This window comes from Passer montanus, unplaced genomic scaffold (assembly GCF_014805655.1).
Source record: "Passer montanus isolate IOZ18808 unplaced genomic scaffold, ASM1480565v1 scaffold116, whole genome shotgun sequence".
Taxonomy (NCBI): domain Eukaryota; kingdom Metazoa; phylum Chordata; class Aves; order Passeriformes; family Passeridae; genus Passer; species Passer montanus.
This window is the reverse complement of record NW_024358278.1, coordinates 726,461-749,759: the sequence shown is the minus strand read 5'-3', so window position 1 is coordinate 749,759 and position 23,299 is coordinate 726,461. Positions and strand designations below refer to the sequence as shown.

At 52.7% G+C, this 23,299-nt stretch overlaps 1 protein-coding gene across 8 annotated transcripts in view; it reads left to right on the top strand.

Annotated features, from left to right (window-relative positions):
* The window catches only part of TIAM1 (TIAM Rac1 associated GEF 1), a 150,959-nt gene that overhangs the window by 40,364 nt on the left and 87,296 nt on the right, over positions 1-23,299 (top strand). For 2 of the 8 annotated variants that reach the window (XM_039697031.1, XM_039697024.1), the window contains exons 1-2: positions 10,066-10,218; positions 10,436-10,553. The exons of 3 other annotated variants lie outside the window; for them this stretch is intronic. In XM_039697031.1, coding sequence (XP_039552965.1) covers positions 10,529-10,553 — 25 coding nt within the window. In that variant the 5' untranslated portion in view covers positions 10,066-10,218; positions 10,436-10,528. Of the gene's footprint in view, positions 1-10,065; positions 10,219-10,377; positions 10,554-23,299 lie in introns of those variants that run through there. 3 more of the 8 variants (XM_039697025.1, XM_039697026.1, XM_039697028.1) reach the window with 3 other exon arrangements.

The following is a 23,299-nucleotide window of genomic DNA, read 5'->3' as shown; positions in this document are numbered from 1 at the left end:
CATAAACTACAGTGCATTTAAGGCAAAATAACAGAAGATTATTTTCTGGGAGAGGTTTCCATTTCTCTTCCCTTCTCTGCCACTCTGTTGTATCAAATACTGACTGTGCCAGAGGGGCTCTGAAGCCTGGTGCTTCTTCCATGGCAAACACAGAAGTTAATCCCTTTTTTTTTCTGGTTTTGGGAGGGACACATCATTTGTGATGGTTTTGTGCTTGTGTGGGTTTTGTAAGAGCAAGTCTGGAGCACTTCTAGCTTGAATCACCTGCAGGGCCAGTGGTTGTGGCTCAGCCCAAGGTACTGATCCAGATGTGACCCGTGTGTTGTGCACCTGGCTCACCCACTCCAGCCCCAGTTCCCTCCTGTGTTCCCCTGCCCAGTGGTGCAGGGGTGGCTCTGAGCCCGAGCTGGCCTTTTGATCGGGGCCTGTGTTCCCTCTCCCCTCCTTGCAGCAGCACCAGGGCTTTGCTCAGTGCACAGTTCAGGGAGCCAGAATGGCCAGGAAATAAACTTGTGGTGTTTTGGCCAGCTGTGTTTTGGGAGCCAGGTTGCTGGAAGAGGTGGGCAGGATGTGGCAGCCCTGATGTGGTCATTTTTGGAGAGGTCTGGGGAGGAAGGAGGCGTCTTGGAGCCTGTTTGGCTCTCTGGTTGTCCCAGTGGTGTCATCAGAACAGTCAGCAATAGATGGACACCGTGGTTTAAGCTTTCCTTGCCAGCTGTGGGGCTGCTTAGCTGTGGCTTTGAGAGCTTCTCCACCTGTGTCCTGCAAGGCTGTCTCAGGGGACACGTGCTGTGAGGAGCAGGGGAGAGGGAGGCAGAGGAGGCTCCTCCTGGAGAGGCCCTGGGTCACCCGGATGGGGAGCGTGCAGGAGAGCTGCTGAGCTTCTCGGGGCTGGTTCTGCTTTCCCAGGGCTCTGTGCAGGAAGCCCTGAGCCTGGTGTGTTACTGGAATGGGAGGGCAGGGATGCTCACGCCCTCTGAGCTGGGCTGGCCTCAGCTCGGGGAGCTCGGGCGGGTTCTGCAGAGCCCCAAAATGAGGAACGAGGTTATTTGTGTCTGGGAGTTCCCTCCCCTGCCCCACTGTGGCTGCTCTGGGGGAAGTGGGCCACCTTATCAAAGTCATTTCTCCCAGTGACCAAGCCCAGCATTCTTGACATGCCTCAGCACACTTCTGCTTTTGGGCAATCAGTGCAGCCCCTGACACTGAGCTGCTCTGTTTCTCTGCAGTGTTCTTGTTCTCCCTGCCTATTTACTGCACTTCAATGCCTCTCCACCACTAGCCATCCCATGCCCTGTGCATTAATCACGTCTGTGTGCGTGTGTGGGGGAATAGAATGAAGGGAGAGCAGCTTTGGCCACACAGACTTACCCAGAGCAGGATCTGCCCTGATATCTCTCCGAGCTTCTTAGGGCTGGAGCAGTGACAGCAGGCAGCATTGGAGTGCACCTCCCAAACGTTGTGTTTAATCCTAAATCTGGCTTTAGCGTTCAAGTAACAGACAAATACTGAAAAGCCTCATAAGAAGTAGGAGGAACAGGCAGGACTTTTTTTTAAAGTACAAATGAGGAAAAGTAATCAGCAGTTCTGGAACTATTATGGTTTTCAGAATGCAAGGCTTTTGCCAGTAAGAGGGACCAGGTCTCTGCCCTTTTGCTTGCTTAAGAAGTTAATCTGTGCATGAACTCTCAGTCTTAGGGATCACCCAGAGCAGTGATGGCTCTCTGAGCCTTCAGCCTCACATTTGTACCAGTAGGAGGGCAAGGTCACACAGCAGTGGCACCAGAAGCTGGAGGCTCGGGTGAGACCCCAAAGCACCCCTTCCAGGGGTGAACATGTAATCCATGGCTGCAGCTGTTGTCTGTCAGGGTTGCTCCAAAAAGCAATTTGGAACAAGGTTTATTTAAGAGGCTCTTTATTTTCTTTCAAATGTGCTGGAACCAAAAGATGGCCAAAGACTTGTACTGCAGTTCAGAGAAGATGCCTCCAGTTGCTCCATGCTTTTCTTCTGTGCTTGTTCCTCTCCTTCCCTGCTGGCCATGGAGAAGAGTCATTGTTTAAAGGTGTGCCCTGGTCGTGCTTCTCAGCTCCTGCCATTCCATGGACTGTGAGGAGGCTTCCAGGCAGTGCTCATCTCCCCTTGGTGCAGAGATCTCTGCCTCATGTCCTCTCTGCCAGGCACGGGAGGCCCTGGGCATTTGGGAATTGCTTGGAGAGTTCCCCTGAGCTTGGGGTCACCGTGTCAGTCAGGTGGGAAGGGATGTGTGGGGTCCTCCCCAAGCAGGATCAGCTCAGGGACCAAGCCAGGCTCTTCTCCAGGCAGGGCTTGAAAACCTCCCAGGGGTGGAGCAGGTTCAACCTCTCCTGAGAACTTGATCCCACCTCTCTTTTTGTCAGGAGTGTCTCCATGGTGGAGATCTCAGTGTATCCCAGCTGCTGTGCAAGTGATTCCCTGTGTCCCACTGAAATGTGGTGCACCACTGTGGGTGCCTGACAGAGGCCACAGATGGGTACAAACTGTGCTTTGAAATGAAAGGTTTGTCCCTCCTGAGCAGCACAAACAGATACAGGGAAATGGAATTATATGGGATGTTGTGGCATGGCTTTGAGTGAGGGGAGGATAAACAGGGAGGGTTGAAAATCAGCATTTACTTTCCTAGAAAGTTGTGCTGCTCTTTCAAATAACTGACTTGATGGGAGTCTTAAAAGGGAAAAAGACCCCTCAAGGCAGCTTAGCTCAGTGACTGGAGAGGAGGAGCAGGAAGGCACTGAGGCAGAGCAGAGCCATGTGGTCAGTCCAGTTGTGATGGTTATAGCCCTGAGTCAGCTGGGACAGTCAGTGCTGGTGGCCCTCTGGGCCGGTCCTGAGGTGCAGATCTGTGCTCACCCCACAGGGCTCTGGGCCAGGCTGTGAGTGGGGTCAGGCCCCTCAGAGAGGTGTTAACAGTGAGCTCCCTGTGCCGTGCTCTGGTCCGTGAGGTTGAAACCAGGTCAGGGCTTCTTTGCATTGAGGTGACATTGAGGGGACATTTGTTGGCTTTTTTTTTTCTTTTTAAACCATCTGGCTGTAATAGAAGAAATAAATTGGAGCTTGTTTTTCTAAAAATGAGAACATGTGCAGTCAACCAGCATCTTTTATTTTTGTGCAGCACATCTAAAATAGCGCGAGTCTGCCTCTTCCTCAGCGCGCATCCGGCACGGAGGCACAGCAGCCTGGGTGCTCCTGCCCTCCTCTCGGGCTCCCTCCCTCCCTCCCCTGCTCCCACCGCTTGGCAGGGAGCTGCTGAGGCAGCCACTTGGGTTTGGAGGTGCCAGTCACCCCACAGGGCAGGGGAGGGTGGCAGGGACACGAGGAGGGTGTGGGAGGGTGGCTGCGGCGCTGCTCTGGTCCCTGCTCCCTGAGGAGGCTCTGGGGGGACAAGGCGGGGACAAGGACACTTGTGGCTGCCCTCCTGCTCAGCTGGAAGGTAGAATTGGATGGACAGGGAAGGAGCAGCTGCTCACAGTTGTTTTCTTTGGGTCTGCTGGCAGTGGAGAGCATTTCCTCCTTTCAGTTCCTGCCTCCAGCACATGGGGAATCATGGAATCACAGAATCATTTAGGTTGGAAATATCTCTGAGACCATGGAGTCCCAGCTGTGCCCAATGCCCACCTTGTCCCCAGCCCAGAGCTCGGAGTGCCACACCAGGAATTCCTTGGGCACCTCCAGGGTGGGCTCTCCAAACCTCCCTGGGCAGTTCCAAGGCCTGAGCACCCTCTCCATGGGGAAATTCCTGCTGGTGCCCAGCCTGAGGCTGTTCCCTCTCCTCCTGTCCCTGTTCCTCTGGCTGTCCCCTCCTGTCAGGAGTTTTGCAGAGCCACAAGGCTCCCCCTGAGCCTCCTTTTCTCCCTTCCTCTCTGATGTCCCCCGCTGTGTCTGGGCAGCTCTGCAGTTGTCCAGGGCAGGGGAACAATCTGCCCAAACTGTGTTTTTTATTCCATTGGGGCCATGCAGGAGATGGGGACAGTACTTGCCTTGCAGAGCATTGTGAAAGTTAATTTGCTAATTATTTACAAAGCACAGCAGAGTGCTGCCTCAGTTACACACAGGGTTATGATAACAGCTAATTAGTAATTCCTTATGACACTTCATTTTCTTTCTGCCATAAATATTGGCCTAATGGAGGGACAGCCCTGCCTGTGCTTGTCATCCCAGCACCTCAGAGGGAATGAAAAAAGCTGGATTTGGTTTGTAAATGGTGCCTCTTATCCCCCTCCTCCTATCCCAGCTGACCCACAAGGCCACTGAGCCTTTGGTGAGCTGCTGCTGCTGGCCTGGGGTCCATCCATGGTTACTGCTTGGGGAGAACTCACCCCTTCCATGGAAATCTCATCCCTCTGCTCACCCCCTGCTCGTCCCTGCTTTCCCACCCTTCCCAGCCTCACAGCTCTGTGCCCTCTCTTGCTGGGCAGGGGCAGGTGAGGGGTGAAGGGCAGGAAAGAAGGAATTGCTGTGGGAAGATCTCTGCCCTCCCTCTTGTGGGACCTGGACCAAGAGCTGGGATAACAGGGAACAAGGTTTTCTCTCTCAGCTTTTCCCTTTCTTTCCCTCTGTCTTTGCCCAGGTTTGCATCCCATGTTGTGCTGTTCTGTTCCAAGGTGTGTGTGCAGCATCTTGTCTTTGCTTTGGCCAGCGTGGATAGGAGATTTCATCCTGTGCTGTGTTGTTTTCCCTCCTCCAAATAAGTAAAACCCAGAGACCTTTGCTGCCCATCACACGCTGCTGGTTTTACTCGGCAGGGAGTGGCTTTGGGCGCCTCTGAGGGTGTCAATATCCTGTGTGTTTAATGCTTCAGTGCAGTGAGTCCAGAAGCTTGTGATACCTATTTTTAGCGTTGAAAAGTTTTGACAGCTAAAGTAAACCTACATTATCCATCACTTGACAGCCTCGTCACCAGCGTGCAGCTTGTCACTCTCGCTCAGAGCTGATTTTTCCAATGAAATTAAAACTATTGGCAGGGATGTGGTGCCAGTGTGTCAGAACGCAGCGTGAAAATGACAGCAGCTACTGCCTGGTTTAAAAAAATACATGAGAGGAGGTGTTTGCATTAGAGGTCCTGAATAAAATGTTCCTCCTTGAGCATTCCCATGGGAAGAGGAAGCAGGCCCTGTTCTGTTAAGCTCTGCCCATCCTTTGGAGAAGGCTCCCGGGGATGCCCAGGGTGGGATTGTTGGGGTGTCTGTGCAGGGCTGGATGGTTCTGGGGGTCCCTTCCAGCTCAGGAGGTTTTTGGGTGTCTGGAAGCAGAGTGCCCACGTTGGTGTGAGAGCTGCCAGCCAAAACCTTAAATTTTATCTTGTTCTTGGGCCAGAGGTGGCTCCTGCCTCTTGTCACTTGTCTTGGTTTCACAGGCAAAGGTGCTGGCTCGCTGCCACCATCCACTCCCTGGAGCTCATTAGGAGCCTTTTTCAGCTCCCCTTGTAGCCAAACAAGAGGGATCAGCTTTCCCAGGAGCTGATATATCTGCTGACCTCTCCAAAGGGAAAAAACCCTCCTGTAATTCATTACCTGACTTCTGTAGAGGCTGAAAGGGAACCATTTGTGACTGAACAATACTTGCCTTTCACAGCTCCCTTCCTAATCCCAAATAGAAACATGAGGCTGAGAAAATCTTTCTGATAGCAGGGAGTGTGGATGCATTCAACCCAGTATAATTTTTCATGGCATTAATGTTCTGTAATTGCCAGGGGTTGGTTTGCAGGTTTTTATTGGACAAAGTGAAGGCAGGCAGTGTTAAACATCAATTGGAGGGGGTAGAAACAATTCTGGTGGTGGTGTGATGGTTTTCCATCAGTGCCCTCTTGTGAGGTGCTGCTTCACAGATATCCAGATTGAAAGCTGAGGTTTCAAGAGAAAACAATGCAAGCTAAGTCAACTTTCTTCTTCAGTTTATGACTGAATATGAGATGGCTCGAGTCAAACTGTCCCCTGCTACAGAGACAGCCCTTTGCTCCTGCCAGGTGTGTGAGGCCACACAGAGTGGGATTCCAGGGTGAAAGTCTGGCCACATCATCCACAGGGAGCTTTGAAGGCCAGATTATGTGTGTAGGGCTGCAGTTTCTCCAGGATTCCCTGGAAAAGGGCACCAATGTCCCAGTGATGTGTGCCCGGTGTCATCTGTGCTTGTGGGATGTTTGGAGAGGCACCAAAAGTGGCCTGGACATCAGCTCCTTGGTGTTCCCAGGGGGTGTTCCTGAGGGATGATTAGTGGCTGGCAGGCCCCAGGTCATGTCCTGAAAGGTGCTTGATCAGAGAGGGTGATGATCACCTCAGGAACTCCACCGTGACTTGCAGAAGGACCCGAGTGGCTCCAGCTGTCTGGGTGGTGGAGACAGAACGCTCCTCCAAGGGCACCTGTGTGTGCAGGTGAAAAATAAGACAGATACAATCATGAATTTTTGAAGCACCTTGGCTTTGTAAAGTAAGCCTTAGTTAAGGAGATACTGTGAGCACAGCAGATGCTCCTCGTATCTCACCTTCCTGCTGTGCTCAGGGTGACTCCCTGGGCTGAAGTGACTCCCCTTCTTCTGCCCCGAGTGCTAATCCATTGTTAAAATGATATTAACTCATGTGTGCTAATTAGCAGGTGTGCCAGGGTGTGAGAGGCCCAGGATGTTAATTAGGGTTGATAAAAACACCTTTGTGCAGGATACAGACCTGGATTGTGTCTCCCTTCCTTTCACCACAGAGGAGTGCTGTGTTGGGGGACCTTTCTCCTCTGGGAGACATGGTGGGATCTCCATGTCTCAGCTCAATGTTTGGGGGAGCCTGGGGGCTCCCTGGAAACTTCACAGCATCACGGAATGTCTTGAGTTGGAAGGGACTTACCAGGATCATCCAGTCCCACTCCTGTCCCTGCACATTCACCCCAACAATCCCACCCTGAACATTCCTAGAGCAGTGTCCAAAGACTCCTGGAGCTCTGTGGGGTCATGTCCATTCCCTGGGAGCCTGGGCAGTGGAAGAACCGTTTCCTGATATCCCCTGACACAGCTCCAGCCATTCCCTGTGTCCTGTCCCTGTCATAGGGAGCAGAGATCAGAGCTGCCCCTCAGGAGGAGCTGCATCCCCCATTGAGTCCTGACCTAAATCGGCTCCAGACTGGTGGGATTCATCCTGCCAGGAGGATGGAAGGAGAAGAGGCTTTCCCCAGTGCTGTCATTACTCAGCTGAGGAGGGAAGGGTCATTTTGTGCCCTGCTCCAGGGCAGAGCCCATGGAAGCTGCTGGAGGAGCCGTTCCCTGCAGCCATCCCCCTCGGAGCTGGCCGGGCTGTCTCCGTGCCGTTCCGGGCTGTCTCCCAACAGGTTTTGGTAGTTCCTGGCTGGCACAGGGAGCACGGCTGTTTACACAAGCTCGGAGGAAGCCCACATCAAAAGGGTGTATCCCAGTGCGTCAGCAGGGCCGGGAGCCAGGGCCAGGCCTGGAAGTGCCTGCTCTCCCCAGCGGAGAGCCTGGCACTGCCCGCCGGGGCTCCTGCTCAGGCTCCTCCACCCCTTCCCTGCTCACCCAGCATCTCGTTTCTCTTGGATCCTACACAACTCAGGAGTCCCTCCATGGGTCTCTCTCCATGTTAGGATTGATGTTTATGGCTTGCTGGTTTTTGCTCCACTGCTCTGGGTCATGATGGAGGGGGAAGTCGCTGCTTTTCTTTTGCAGATCTGCACTGAACCTTGTGGCTCTGCACAAGAGGGGACAGCCGGGGGGGCCAGGCTCTGCTCTCAGGGAACAGGGACAGGAGGAGAGGGAACGACCTCAGGCTGGACACCAGGGGGAATTTCTCCATGGAACACGTGGTCAAGCATTGTCAGGGACTGCCCAAGGAGGTTTGGAGTGCCCATCCCTGCAGGTGCCCAAGGAATTCCTGGATGTGGCACTCAGTGCTCTGGGCTGGTCACAAGGTAGGCATCAGGCACAGGCTGGACTCCATGGCCTTGGAGGTGTTTTCCAACAAAATGGTTCTGTGATTTACAACCCGCCAGTGGTTACACCAATGTCTGAAGCTTTCTGCAAGCTGCTCTTAGAGCAGCTCATGCTTTCCTGGAGTTGTGGCCATGCCCAGGGTTTGCCTGGCTAGCAGGAAGAGATGTCCCCCAATGCTGCTGTGGCAGGGTGCAGATGGCGCTGGCAGCAGGAGGCTGGTGCTGCCTTTTGCCCCCGAGTGTGAGTTCATGCAGACAGTGACTGCTGCTCTGTGGCAGGAAGAGCTGTCCCTGCTCTGCAGCGTCATGGGAGCTGGCATGTGCACACCGTGGGTGGGTGCAAGCCAAGGCCGCTCCAACGGCAGCGATCCTGCTCCAACGGGAGCGATCCCATTCCAATGGGAGCAATCCCACTCTGACAGCAGTGATCCCCTTCCGACTGGAGCAATCCCACTCTGATGCCAGTGATCCTATTGTGATGGGAACGATCCCATTCCTATGGCAGCGATCCTATTGCGACTGGAGCAATCCCACTCCAGTGGGAGTGATCCCATTCCGATGGCAGTGATCCTATTGCAACAGGAGCAATCCCGTTCCGATGGGAGTGATCCCATTCCAATGGCAATGATCCCGTTCCGATGGGAGTGATCCCATTCCAATGGCAGTGATCCCGTTCTGACGGCAGCAATCCCACTCCAGTGGGAACGATCCCATTCTGACAGGAGCAATCCCACTCCAGTGGGAATGATGTCATTCCAATGGGAGCAATCCTGCTCCGACAGCAGCGATCCCATTCCAATGGGAGCAATCCTATTGTGATGGCAGTGATCCTGTTCCGCTGGGAGGGATCCCACTCCAACAGGAGTGATCCCGCTCCGGCGGCAGCCATCCCTGGGCGGTGTGGGAGCTGTGCCCTGCTCCGGCGGGCCGGAGGCGGCTGATCCCGCGTGGAGCCGCGGGCAGGCACAGCAGCCCTGTCGCCCTCTGAGTCACTGGTGGCTCGCCAAACCTGCTCGTCCGCTCGGGGTTTGCGAGTTCCCAGCGCCGGGAGCTGCTCTCCCTGTGTTTGTCCTGCAATGGGAGCTGCCGGTTTGCTCATTCGGGGTTTAAATTCACCATAGTGCTCAGCATTTTCCAGTGCTCCCCAGGTCTGATCCCATCCCTCCTTCAGCCTTTGCTGCTGTCCAGGTGGAGCTCTGGTGCTTCTGGGGCGTGCTTGTGGTCACGGGGGACCTCGTGCTGGGCGTGGGTGGACCTGTCGGAAACATCTGAGATGAGAAGTTAAAGCCAAGGTGCTGTTTGAAGTGGGCTCAGCCTCACTGCTCACTCCTGTTCCTGGTCACGGGGGCTGTAAGGATGGCTGTGCCATGTCAAATTGCTTCTCTGATATCTTGTCCCTCTCCCAAAATAGAATCATCTCCTCCCTTGCTCCGCAGCCCCAGGCTGTGGAGCCCCACAGCCTCACTCCAGCTGTTAAATCCATGTGGTGCCACAGCAGCGTGTCCAGCCCTGGGTCACAGCCAGGCTCCTGCACGTACCTTTTGCCTTTTTGTTTTATTATTTTCCTCGTGGTTCTGTCCTGTTCCCAGCTTGTGGTCGCTGCTTGGTTGCAGAGGGTGGGACTGCAAAGGCAGGGGCATTGCTCAATAGTCGGTATGTGTGAAGCATCAGGCAGAGTTGTAGCTGTTAATTTGTTAATTAATTTGATTTCTGCTTGTAAAGAATATTTACTGTGTTGTCTGCCTCTTTTTCAGAGCAGTTTCATACCTGTTTTTCTTGTCCCATATACGTGGTGCAGAGCCAAGTTGGGGGATAAACACAGATGGGTTGGGTTTTGTGTTGGTATTTCTTATTTATAGCAACCATTAGCCAGCCCTGGCCTGGAGGATGCTGCTGCTCAAATCTTAATCCAGGGACATATATGTGGAAGTGGGAATTAAGTAGAAGCAGATCGCTGTAATTTCTAATTCCCTGCAGTTCCCGATCCTGGGAACCCTTCTGCACCTGTGTGCAGCTGACTGGGAGCAGCTGCGGGCGTGTTCTTAACGAGTCCCCTCCAGAAGCCCCATCCCACCGGGAGCAGGGACACCCGGGAGGGCAGAGGCACAAGGCACGGGCTGGTCGGAATGTTTTATGTTCTGCCGTGCTGCTGAGCCGGTGCCTGCGAGCACCGCAGAATCCCGAGGAGTGGGAGCTGTGCGCCCGGAATCGGGAGCCAGCCGCCTCTCCTGCTCCTGGGATACAGCTCCTGGCGGCTGTCGGTGAGTTAAAGCCACCCCGGAGGGATGTCCTGGGAATTCACGTTTCAGGAGCCAGCGGGGCTGAGTGGCAGCTCGTCTGAAGCCTGCGACGGGAGGAATTAATCAGGAGAGGGAGGGAGGAAGAGACGGAGGGAGGGAGGAGGGGAGGGATGGCAAAACCCCAAACCTTCAAACACACCCAACTGACCCATCTCATCTCGGCGTGAAACTTCGCCAGTTACACCCACTCCGGAGCGGCAGGGAACGAAATGCAGGCGCTTCCTCCTTTCTGCTAGCGGCGGCCGGGGCTCGGGAAGCACGGAAGGAGAAGATGTTCGTGCTGCTGATGATGAGCGGTGAGATTCAGACTGCTGGGGATGCGTTTGGTGTACAGCACAGCCGGGCTGCCTGAGCTGTGTGTCCGGGAGGGCTCTCCCCTCCCCATTCCCATGTTTTGTGGATAGAAGTGTTGCTTTCTGCGAGTTGTGTGTCGTGGGGTTGTCAGGTACTGTTTGCTTCTCCAGTTTTTGTGCTGCTCGGAGGGCTGGAGCTGATTGAATGGGAGCTGGGGAGTTCATAGCTGAATTCCCTAAGAGAGAAAATGTGGTATCGTGTTACTGACTGGAGATGTTCCCTTCTCCAGCTGTCTGGCTTTATTTTCCATAATTGCAGGTTGCCATGCTCTTTAATTGTTGAAAATGAGCCCCGTGAAAGGTTTCAACTTGACTGCAGCTCTGTTGGGTGTCTGTGCAGGGCAGTGCTGCTCCCCGAGGGGGGAATGCTGCCTTTTGGGGGGGCTCACACTTCCCAAAGATTTGGGAACACCGCGCAGCCGGGACTGGGGGAACCTCGTCCCTGTGGAGCTGCTCATTTTCCTCCCGGTTCCTCCAGCGATGGCTTATCAAGTTATTTAATATCCCGGGCGCTATCTCTGAATCTAAATTGCCTAATTCTTGGGTCGGTGACAGGAAATGTGAGCACAGAGCCCTGGCTCTGCAATTACTGTGACTAAGCATCGGGGCTGAGCACGGAGCAGCAGCAGCAGCGCTGTCTCCTGGCCCTGCTCCTGCCCCGTCCCGGCTCCCCAGCCCGAGCTGCTGTCCCCAGGGCTGCTGGGACAATGTCAGGGATGGCTCCTGCTTCCCCAGGGCCACGGGCTTGCCTTCCCACGGGCAGGGTTCAGCCCTGACTCAGAGCCCATCAGCTGTGAGTAATCCTCCGGGGCAGAGGCAAAGGCTAATGCATACCTTTTTCTGGGGGTTAAGTCACTCTGGGGCTGTTGGAAATGCGCTTTCAGAGTTTTGTTTCACGTACCAGAGCCCCGTTGCTGAGCTGGCTGTTGGCTCCTTGGAAGGTGTTTTAATATTGCAGGAGGGATTTACATTTCCACACGTGATGGGCGCTGTGGAACGAAGCGAGCAGGTTTGGTGGGTGCCACTGGCTCGCCTGCTTTCCCCCGTCCTTTCAGAGTTTAAAGTGATCTGTGCATCATGGAAAAGGTGTGGAAAATTGCTGTGCTCAGCACAGCACGTGGGGCTGAGGGATCAGGTGCCCAAACGTGGCAGGCCTGGTTGTGCTTCCTGGGGAACTTGCTCTTTAAAGGGTGCCTGTCTGGTTTCTGACTTGTTTTGAGGCAGAAAGGCTTTATTTTTCCAAAATGCCTGACAGAAAAAATTCTGCCAAACCACAAATTTGCATCATTTAAGCATTTGCTTGAGCTTAATGCTTTTGCTCTGGGAAATCAGTGGTAGGACTCCTGCTGGAATTGGTGTTGAGAAGAAGCATTGATTTTGCAGTGGCACTGAGTCTATTAGGCAGCAGTGTCTGGAGCAGGCTCGTTTGTCTCTAATGAAGTTACACACTGTGGCTTGACTCATAGGTGATGGCTGTTTGGAAAGGAACCCCCAGGAAAACAGCTACTTCCCTGCAGGATCAGTGACCTGGACTGCTCCGGGGAATGCCTGGGAATCCTTCTGCCCAAAGCTGGGGCAGGAGGATGAGGTGGCAGCAGTGGGAGCTCCCAGCAGCTTGGCTTGGGTCTGAACTGTGACCTCACTGCTCCCCTTTGGCTCTGATGAGTGCCCCAGTGCTGGTCTTCTCCCAGCTGTGAGGGTTATTAGCTCAAAAAATTAAAGGCTCTTTTATGGGGGGCAGAAAAAGCTGCTGGAATAAAATAGCTTCTAAATAATTAACTGTAAAGAAAAATCCAGTGCAAAAGTAACAGTGGCATTGAATTCATCAAGGAGGAGGGTGAGACTCTACTGATGTGTCTTCCTGGGTATTATTTTGTTAAACTGGCGACTGTGCAGAGCATTGCAGGGAGTTTTATGGCCCAGTAATCCATTGCTGGATGAGGGGAATGCATTATTTATAGATGAGAGTGTTTTAACATCCTCGCATGGGGTTGTTTAAGGAGGTCAGAACGCAGAGCAGTGGGAATGGGATTAGCCCGGCTGTGCCACAAGCAGGGGGCAAAAGGAGAAGTTACCACGTAGATGTTCATGTTTTCATCGTGCCTCACAAGGCACAGGTCACAAAAGAGGGGTTTCTAGAACCAGAGTGGAGTTTTTATTGGTTGTGACATCTCAAATGCTAAGCGAGCTGGAAGCAGACACGAGCATCCTTTTCCCTGGTTCAGCAGCCCCGCTCCCGGCTGCGTGTTTGTGTTCCCAGTGGGATGCAGGCAGAGGGCTCGAGGAAGGGGATGTTGGTGAGAGCTGCCAGCCCCTCCTTCCTTGCAGGGGCAGGAAGCTGTGGTGTTGTTCCACGTGTGGAGGCTTTCTGCGTGCCGTGTCCCAGAGGCACAGCCCCGTGAGCCGGCCCCGCGGCTGCCAGACAGGTGCTTGATTCACTGCAGAGTGCTTTTAGTGTAATTGCTTCTTGAGGCTTCCAATTAGGCTTTGCCTGAGAGCTGGGATGTGATGTTCTCAGGCAGCTCGAAAAGCCCTCGCAAAGCCAAGCAGGGGAATGATCTGGGCAGGGGAAGGGGTGCCCATCAGGCAGGACCTGCAGGCTGAGCCCAGGAGAGCTCTGCTCCTGGGAAGGGGCTCTGCTCCTGCTTTGCCTCAGGAATCTCCCTGCTTCCAGCACCCACAGCAGTTCCCACTCTGCTTTCTGCCTTTGCTCTGCCCAGCAGTGAGCTCTGGCAGGCTGGAGATGGGGAAAGCAGCACTGGTTCAACTCCGGCACTTTGTAGTAGTGTCTAGACAGATGTCCCATGGTGGCACTCCACGGTCTCAGAGGTCTTTTCCAGCTGTAACAACTGTGTGATTCCATGGTTCTAGGGGTAGTTAGGAGACTCCTGGTGATGTTACAGAGTTTAGCAAGTGGCCAGGCATTCTCTGGGCTGCAGGAGCCTGTTGTTAGGAGGAGCACGGAAAATGTGCCGTGGTGCCACTTGAGCAAGACTGGTGCGGGCTGAACTGCGTCACCTCGCACTGCCAGAGCTGCCCCTGAGTTACAGGGAGTGAGCAGCAGCTCTGGAGGCTCATCGGGCTGACCACAAATCACCCTGCACACGTACATCCTGCTGGAAGGGCACGAGTATCTGCAGGCAGGGACATTGCCCAAAAATGTGCCGTGGGGACACAGGAATGTGGAAGTCGCAATGGGTGTGCTCTTCTGTGGGTGTCAGGGCAGGAGGGGTGCCAGTGGGCAGCCACGGGCTTGGGAGCAGTTGTGTTTATTTCTGAAGAGGCAGAAACAGGTGTTTTCTTCTGAAAGCTGCTCTGCATTTCTGTTTGTATTTTCCCTTCCTAACAGTGTGGAAGCGACGGGCTCAGTTTCTCTGTGAGGTGCAGTAGAATGAGTCACTTGTTGAGGGGATGTGATACTGGGTAATATGTGCAGAACCAGCTCTGGAATAGCAGAGTCTTTATGCAGGAGGTGTTTTTCCTGTGTGTGTAGGGAAATGTTCCTTTCAGCCAGTGCTGGAGCTGTTGTCCCCCTCCAGAGATGAAGCTCCCTGAAGTTGGGCAGTGTAGGGCAGAGCTGCAGGAGCTGGGGAAGCTGCCAGACCTCTCCTGTAGCTTTTTGTCCAAAGCCAGAAAGTGGTTTTTGGGTCTCTGAGATAGCAGAAGTTGGGCAGAAGAAGGGAAGTATGTAGGTTTTGCATGAATACCTTCTTCCCCTGTTTCTGGGGGATGCCAGGATCTCCCTGCACACCTCACACTGCAGAAACACCCTCACAGCAGCTTGGCTTCGTGTATTGCTGTAACACCCAGCAGCCCTGCTGTCCTGCTCTCCCAGGTGAGCACACAGTGCTCCCAGTCCAGTTCCTCCGACAGGGAGAACAAAGAGCCTCCTGCGCCTGCTTCCCAGCCGGGGATTGCTCTGCTGCTCGTTTGCATTAGCCTGGGTGGGGAAGGTGTGTTCAGAGTGTGCCCCAGGCCCTCAGACACTGAGATGGAGACAAAGGCTCCCATTGCGCAAGGCCACCCCGGCAGGGGAGCTGGGAATCTGCTGGGAATGGAGCTGGGAAAGGAGCTGGGAAGCTGCTGGGTGCAGCCACCTCACAGAATCTTTTAGCTGGGAAAACATCTCCGGGATCAAGCAGTCCCAGCTGGTCCTGCTGCCCACCTTGTCACCAGCCCAGAGCACTGCCAGGTCCAGGTGTCCCGTGGGCACCTCCAGGGATGGGCACTCAGCTGGCTCAGGAGCCTGGGAGACCCAGCCCAGAGGTTGTGCCTGGTCCTGCCAGCTTTCCCCAGCTGCTCCTTCCCTTTGCCAGTGGTTTCCCCCTCTCCTGGTGAGGGGATCCCCCTGGGCAGGAGCTGGGGTGCTGCAGTTTCCCAGGGGTGTGTGATGTCTGGGCAGGAATTTCAGCAGTGGCTGAGGGCCCTTGTCAGGCATCCTCTGGCTGCAGGTGATGTGTAACACATGCCAAAGGTTGTTCTGGTGAAAAATGACTGATGGGCTGTTTTAGCACTAACAAAGGAGCCTTTTCTTTCTTCCTTTGCGACAATGAGAATCTTGTGGTGTTGTTTTTTTTCCTCTGAAGTGGGAGGAAAGTTGTGTTTTTGTTGACTCCCTGGTCCCCCATGGTGAGTTAGAGGGTGCTGCTGTAAGAGCTGTGAGGTGGGCAGCAGAAACTCACACAGCCAGGGAGACTTGAGGCACAGTCCAGAACTCTGTTCTCTTGGAAGTTGCAGGATAAAATTTATGACAACAAAAAGCCTGTGGGAGTCAGTTCCTTGCTGATTTTTTTTTCCAAATTAATCTTAATGCTTTAGTAACATCTGGATGATTGCTTGGTAATCTTTTTCTGGGAAGTGCTTTTGTGTGTGTGTGTACTTTGTTGTGGAGTGATAAATCACTGTAATTTACCAGCCTGGTTTTTAAAAATTTGGAAAGTCATGCTGTGTGATGTGTTCCTTCGAGCTGTCATTCCTGGAGGCACCTGAATGAATCCATGACATTTCAGCTCCTGTTTACTGCTTCAAACAGGTCTTTATGCCTGACGTGCTTACCTGAGTGTACCTTTAAGTTTGGAGTTTATGGAGAGTTTTGTAAAAGGGAAATTAAAAGGAATAAGGGATTTTTGAGGAGGAGCAAGATGCAGCCACTTTTTTAAAGCCACCTGGAGTTGGGGAATTCATACAGATGTCCAGAGCGCCATGAAGAGTGAGAAGCTATTGGGAATATCCCTGGGAGCCCCTGGTCCATTCCCACTGGCTCTTGGCTGAAATGTGCCCTCCAGCCCTGGTGCAGCAGGGCTGAGGCAAGACAAGGGCAGGGTTTCACAGCCATGCAGGTGCTCCAGGAGCTGAGTCTGTATTTCCAAACGAGGTGAAGCAATGCAGGGAACAGGCAGTGGCTGTCTGGGGCCATGAGAAAATCACAGCGCCCTTGGTTTGTGCTTCTGGCAAGGAGAGAGAGAGAAACCAAGGCTTTTTTGGCAGCGTGGCTTGGAGGGTAGATCCACCTGCAGGGCTCGGGCTGCATCTTTGGGAGAAGGGGCTGGATTGTTTGGAAATAGAGGCATTGCAGGGAAGGTGTGCTGGCAGCCTCATGGGGCTTCACAGCTAAGAGAAAAACCTCGTGTTTGCCAGCACCCTACAGCTGTCCTCCTTGGGAACCCATTTCCAGGCAGAGGTTTGGGTCGGGAGCTCAGAGAGGCTGGCACTGAGCAGGGTAAAGATTTGGGCAGGATGGAGGTCAGGCAGAGGGCCTGGGCTCTCTGAGTCTCTGCAGGGACTGGGATCTCATCAGGCATGCATTGAGTTCTGCTGGAGAACAGGAGGCTGACCCACTTAGTGCCTGCCAAAAGCCTGGCTCCGCTGTTGGGTAGCACTGATCTCTGCTCTCTGGGACAGGGACAGGACCCAGGGAACAGTGGATCTGTGCCAGGGTAGGTTTGGGTTGGATTTAGGGAAAGGTTCTTCCCCCAGAGGTGCTGGGCACTGCCCAGGCTGCCCAGGGAATGGGCACGGCCCCACAGAGCTCCAGGAGCCTTTGGACAAGGCTCTCAGGGTCAGAGTGGGATTGCTGGGTGTCTGTGCAGGGCCAGGAGTGGGACTGGGTGATCCCTGAGTCCCTTCCAGCCCAGGATATTCCATGGTTCCATGATTCTGTTGGGTGCCACAGGAAATGGGAGCTGGGGCTGTTCTGCTGCCTGAGGCAGGACAGCGATTGCCCCGTCAGCACCAGAGAGATGGAAACGAAATAATTGCCAGTCCCAGGTCTGTGATGACAGGAAAAACAGCTCCAGCTTTGTGTGAGCCCCTGGACCCAGGCTCACATATCCTCACGTGACTGTGGAGCTCTGGTTTCAGCCCGTGCAGGAGCTCTGGGGTACAGCTGCAGGATGGATCCAGCCGGGCCCCTGAGCAGCTCCTGAGGAGGTGTCCCACAAGGAGGACTGCTGCAGACAGCACAGCCCTGCTGTAAGGCACAGATCCATCTTGCAAACCATAGGAAGCGTGGCTGTGGAATGTGCTCTTTCTGCAGAAATCAGCAACGCAGAGCCTCGAGGAGAAGTGCTGCAGCAAATGTTGGTTTGGTGCTGAGGACAAATGTGCAGGGCAGAAAAGCCTCAAATCTTTGCAGGAACCCAGTGAGACCCACAGCTCCTGGACAGCACATGGTTAGGCAGGCAGAATTGCTAATCAATCTATTGAGAGGAGAAATAACCCCTGCAGACCAAACTGTGCAGGGCTGTGGGGACAGCACGAGCAGTCTGGGATTCCAGGCTTTTCCTGAGGGTGCTTCTGGCTGGAGGTGAAGCTGACTCCCTGCTCATAAGAGGGGCAGGAATTGCCATGGTATCCCACAGGGGCTTTCCTCAGGCTCAGAATCACAGAATCCCAGAATCACTGAGGCTGGAAAGGAACTCAGAGATCATCAGGTTAAAACTGTGCCCCTTGTCACCAATCCAGAGCACTGAGTGCCACATCCAGCCTTTCCCTGGACACCTCCAGGGATGGGAATCCCCGACCTCCCTGGGCAGCCCCTGCCAATGCTTAATCACCCTTTCCATGGGGAAATTCCTTCAGATGTCCAGCCTGAGCCTGCTCTGAGGTCAGTGCATTTTGCTGGGAGCTGTTGTCTACAAGGGGAGCAGGAAGTCTGCGGGATTGCCTTTGGAGTCAATTTGGGGTCCAGCCAGCCTCATTTCTGGGACACAGACCCGCCATCCCTGGGAGCACGTTCTCCCTTGCACTGGGATGGGGTCCTAGTCCCAGCTCCAGGGTTTCCCAGATTGAGGGGCTTATCCTGCTGGTCCCCAGAACCTGCTCAGGCTGTGCCGTGCTTATCCCAGGTTTGATTTGATCACTCTGTGTTTGAAATAACTGCCCAGCCCATGCTCCCTCAGCAGCTTTAGGAGGAGCACAGCTCACCTGGCATTCACACAAGATTGCAGATATTTAGCTCTTTCAGAGCAATCTTGAACCTGCTCATCAGAATGTGCATCTCACTTGAAGCCACTCCAGCTGTGCAGAGCTATTTTTGTACAGGAACCCTTTGAAATTTTAATGCACTTTTTGCTCGTTGAACCCCAAAATGAGTCACTTAAGGGAGCAGCAGCAGTTTTTCAAAACCTCTGCCTACCTGTTGCTTCCGCTGACTTTTCTGTAATCTGCTTTGGGCCTTGATTATTCATGGAAAAAGTGAAACACATCCAGGTGTTTCTCAGGAATGCGATGGGATTGTTGGGGTGTCCTGTGCAGGGTCAGCAGTTGGACTCAATCCTTGTGGGTTCCTTCCAGTTCAGGATATTCTGTGGGTCTGTGGTTCGAGGTTATGGAAGCATGTAATACTGCTGAGAAGGAATCGAGGACCAAACCTTTTCATCAGGTATATAAAATTACCCTTTCATCAAATTCTTCTCAAAAATAAGATCTGCATTCGAACACAGGAAGACAAAACCTCGTTGGGGTTGTGCTGCTCTCAGAGCTCCTGATTCATTGTCTAAATGGCAACGAAATGTCTTGCCTGGCTCAGCCTGCAGCGGGATGTGAGTCACGTCCCCACGTAGCTGGGAGCTGGGGACAGAAGGGACAGACTTCACGCCTCCCTGGCAGCTCCTGCTCCTCGTGGCAGACGGCAGCGCCACGTGTCGCCGCGCGCTCCGGAGCACAACGCTCTCAGGAACTCCATCCCTTTCTGGGGAAGCCTCCCCAGGCTCTCCCCCAGCTCCCCACTTCCAAAAGCCCCCAGTTCTCAAACTGCTGGAGCTCCCAGCCGGAGCTCTTGGGAGCCTGGAAATGAAAATCTGATTTTATTGCTCAAGCTGGACCAAACTTCACATTTAGAGTCTCTGCTAGTGAAATTGACAGAGCAATAACAGGATTATCGTTGTCCAACCTCTCTTTTTAAACCTAGTAGAGGAATGCCAGAGGCCAGGGATTTGTATTCCACTATGCCTGACCTACAATTTATGGCAACATTATCCCAGAGTAATTGAGTGGGTCCCACGGGTCTGTGTAGCAGCCAAATTCTGGAGGTGCATGTGACTCCTTTCACTTGAGTTTAGAGTGAAATTTTTCACTTTTCTTATTGTATTTGCGGGGTTCTCAGACGAAGGAAGGAATGATGAATCTGACTCCATGTTCTCAGAAGGCTAATTTATTATTTTATGATACTATAATCAGCTAATTGTTGTTTTCCTTTTTCTCTGAGGCTTCTCAGCTTCCCAGGAGAAGACTCCTGGGTGAGGCGATTTTCCAGGAAATGTGACTGTGGCATTTTCTGATGAAGTGGCACCGTGCTGAGCACAGCCCCTGCTGTCTGAGGAGATGTTTGTCACCACCACGTCCCCTGCATGGCACCTCACCTGGATGGAGGGATGATTCCCAAAGCATTCTGTGATTCTGTGATTTATTCTGGCTTTCTTTCAGTGGTACAGGAGAGGAACTTCTCAGGCTGTGAAAGGGGCTTTGGGACTCAGGGAGATTTCAAGCTCTTGCCTGTGAATCCCTGGAGCTGGGTTGAAGAGCAGAGCCCTAATGTAGCACCTTTTTTGTCAGACACAGCTTTGGTTAACCCACTAAAGCTGTCAGGCAGCTGGGGTGCTGCACGCTGAAATCCTTGCCTTGCAGTTGAACAGAATCTCTAGAATTTAAAAACATGGGGAGGAAAAAGGAGCCATGAGCATTAAATACCCCGTCCTTCTGTGATGAACATCCCCACATCTGGGCCGTGTGTTCTCTGGGAACGTTGAGAAGGTGAAAATGAGCGGTGGTAGGGAAACACAGAGGGGATGAACCCGCCCTGTGCGAGCACTGCGGGTTATTCCATGGGAATAACGGCACAGAAGGGGCTTCCCCAGGCCCAGCTTTGTGTGAGGCCGGGTTTATCCAGCAGCACAGAGTGGTGTTCCTCTGAAATGCCACCTGTTGGCACGAGCTGCTCCCTGGGAATCGGGAGGGATGGAGCTGCCTGGTTCCTGCCCGGCCTGGTGTCATTATCTCAATAGCTGCACTGGAGAGCTGGTCTTTAATTTCCACTGTGGCACTGTAATAGTGCTCAGAGGATTACGTGGAGATGGATGTGAGCAGCTTGATCCCCGAGAGCGGGAGGCTTTCGTGCCTGGGCTGGGTTGTCAGGGTTTCTTGCAGAAACTGAGCTGAGAAATTGAGAATTTGGGCTAAGTGACCATTTGTGCCTCGGCTTCCCCCAGCCCTGTGCAGATAACTCTGTTCTGTGGCTCCCTCTGCAATCAGGGAGGTGGATGCACGTCGGCTGTGCTGCTTTTAATGTTGAAAATATTCTAAATATAACTCTTTGTTAGCCCAGTGCACGACCATTTTAATTCTAAATCAGCAAATATTTCAGCTGGGCTTCCACAAGGGGTATTAGTTTTTAATTATTTCTGGCATTTTCCCTGATTAAAAATGGAATTTATTACTCTTCTAGTTCTAATTTTGTTTACTGACTTGGCAGGTAGCATTGCTCCTGGTTTCTTTCATGAAATGCACTGTAATTTTGAAAAAGCTGGATGGCTCTTGTGTCGATGTATTTTTTCACCTGAATGGATTGGGAAAATATTGGTAGAATTTTCACATTTTAAGGCTGGTGGTACTAACGGCTTATTAATTGTTGTTGTTTAAGCATCAGATTAGCTTTGTGTGACATCAGTCAAACTTCATGGCCAGTCTAGTCCAGGATGTCAATATTTGGTTTCCCTTCAGCTAAATTAAAATTTATAGTTGGCTGTCATGATAGTAAATGGGATTTATTTTGATTAATTCTTCTTTGTGTGCAAATCCCAACCCGTTGTGGTGCATATAACCTGTTGTGCATCATCTTTTGCTGAGTACATCCCTAAAAATTGTCCCAGCAGAGGCTTGTAAGGTCCTTATGAATGATATCCTTTCTGTGGGAATTTATCAACCAGTTACAAGTGGCACAGCAAAGGAATCAACAAAATTAGACAGTGTTTGGTTTTTTAAAATTTTATGTTGGTGTTAAGAACTGTGTTCAGTGCTGTTATTTATCGCTTGCCTTAAATACAGGCTAAGTTAGGAAACATCGACAGTGGGACATGTTATTTATCTGCTCACAGCATGTGGCATTCTCCAGAATATTCCCCCCAACTCCTTAATGAATTAATTGGGCAAAATCAGCCCCGACAGATAAATAATTCTTGTCTGTTTGACGTGGGTGTATGGTGTTTAAGCAGAGAAAACCTCCAAGCAGTGTTCCAGTGGGATTCCCAGTTCCTAATTCAGTTTAGGATGAAGTCACCGGCTGGCAGGCTGGACTGGGAGCTGTCCTGCTGTCTCCATGAATCCCCACCTGGAAGTTCTCTGGGAAAAGCACTCCAGGGCAGCACTGCAGTGACATCAGAGCTGGGATGGAGCCTTCCCTGGGCTCTGCTGGGAGCACTTCCCACTCCAGCAGCACTCGGCTGTGCCCAGCTCTCCCATCACCACACTTCAGCCTCTTCCTTCTGAGTGCTCAGAGTGTTTCTGGGGCAGAGGAAAGATGGATTCTGGAAGTCTTGCATGAACAAATTGCACTTGGCAGGCAGGATGCTGCCCTGCTCTTCCCTGCTTGTTAAGATTCCAGTAGAACGGGCTCTCTGATACAGAAATATCCCAGAAGAGAGGCTGGGTCAGGAGAAACTGGAGCCAAGGCAGGGCTGTTCCTTCTCCCTTTGAAGCACCATCCTGCCCGTGTTTGCATTTTCTGCAGTTTTCCTCATGTGTTGGCAAAGAAATGTCAGGGTAAGTTTCCTGAAAACAAAGGATTGGAATGAATGAAGTCTTTTTCTCTGTTATTCCTGAAACTGGTTATGGGCTTTTCTTTTTTTTCTCCTAAGCCAGTTAGGTTGGGCTTTAAAGAACAAACCTCAAACCCCAGACAATGCAGTAAAGCCAAAAGCTTGGAGCAGGTGTTGCCCACTTGTTCAAACAAGTCCAGGACTTGTTTCCTTTTCAGAAGGCAGTTGGAAGTCAGGCCTGAAGGAGAAAAGCTAAAATGGAACTATGGAGCATGAGCTCAGAGCGCCAGCCCTGTGCCCCAAAATTGTGTGTTTACATGGGGGCTGTGAGAGGAGCAGGTTATTAACCCTGCTGAGCCCTGGGAGCAGAGACACTGAACCTTCCCAGAGTTCTCCAGCCTTTTGTTTGCTGAGAGGGGTAGCTGCAATCCCTTTGCCTTCCCTGGATCCCTGGGAGTGCCCAAGGCCAGGCTGCACAGGGCATGGAGCCACTTGGGACAGTGGAAAGTGTCATTGTCCCTGTTAGGGGGTGGCTCTGGGTGAGCTTTAAGGTCCTTCCAACCCAAACCATTCCATGGTTCTGTGATTCCCATCCTGCAGATCTTGGCTGCCTCATGGGCTGGTTTTTTTTCCAGAGTTTGCTGCATCTCCTGCAGAAACAAACACTCATTCTTTCTAATTTCACGTCCGTGTCCAGATCCCATCAGGACATGCTTCCTCCATGTCAGGAGCTGTCAGCCTGTTCTGTCAGTGGGCTGGGAAGTTGTTTCCCTTGTAAAGCTGGAGGTGCCCACTGTGTAAAAAATTTCACAAGTCACATTGGGCTGGGAAAAGAACGTGGTGGGGCAGAGCCTGCAAGCTGGAGCAGAGAGGTGGCCTGCCAGGTGATTATACATTCCTTTTCATGGCTTGTTTGGGTTTTTTTTCAGAGGCAGAGAATAAGTTGAGGCATGTTAGAGCCTGTGTGAGGAGCGATAATGGAGTGCTGCTCTCCTTTCCCACAGCTGGGCGTAGGGAGGACGTGCCAGCCCTCAGTGCCTGGCTCCTCGTGCTCACAGCCCTGTCCCGAGGGGGCTGGTGGCACATGGGGAGGGCTGAGGTGGTCGGGGGGCTCTCCTCTTCCCCGTGACACCCACATCCCTGTGCCCTCCTCACCGTGGTGCTTGCTGTTGTCCCTTTCCCATCCACCACCCATCCAGGGAGTGAGCTCTGTGCTCCCTTCTCCCCCATCCTGCTGCCCAGTGAGGTCATCCTGGCTCCTCAGGTAAAGCAGAGGGGGTGGGGGTGCTGGAAATGGGCCTCAAGCCACAATTCCAGCCATCCCTGTAGCAGTTTATTTGTCTCATTTCAAAGCCATTCCACGGCTGGTTTGAATTACTCCTCCCTCGTGACCTGTTGTGCTGGTAAATGGTCAGGCTGAACAATATCCCGATATTA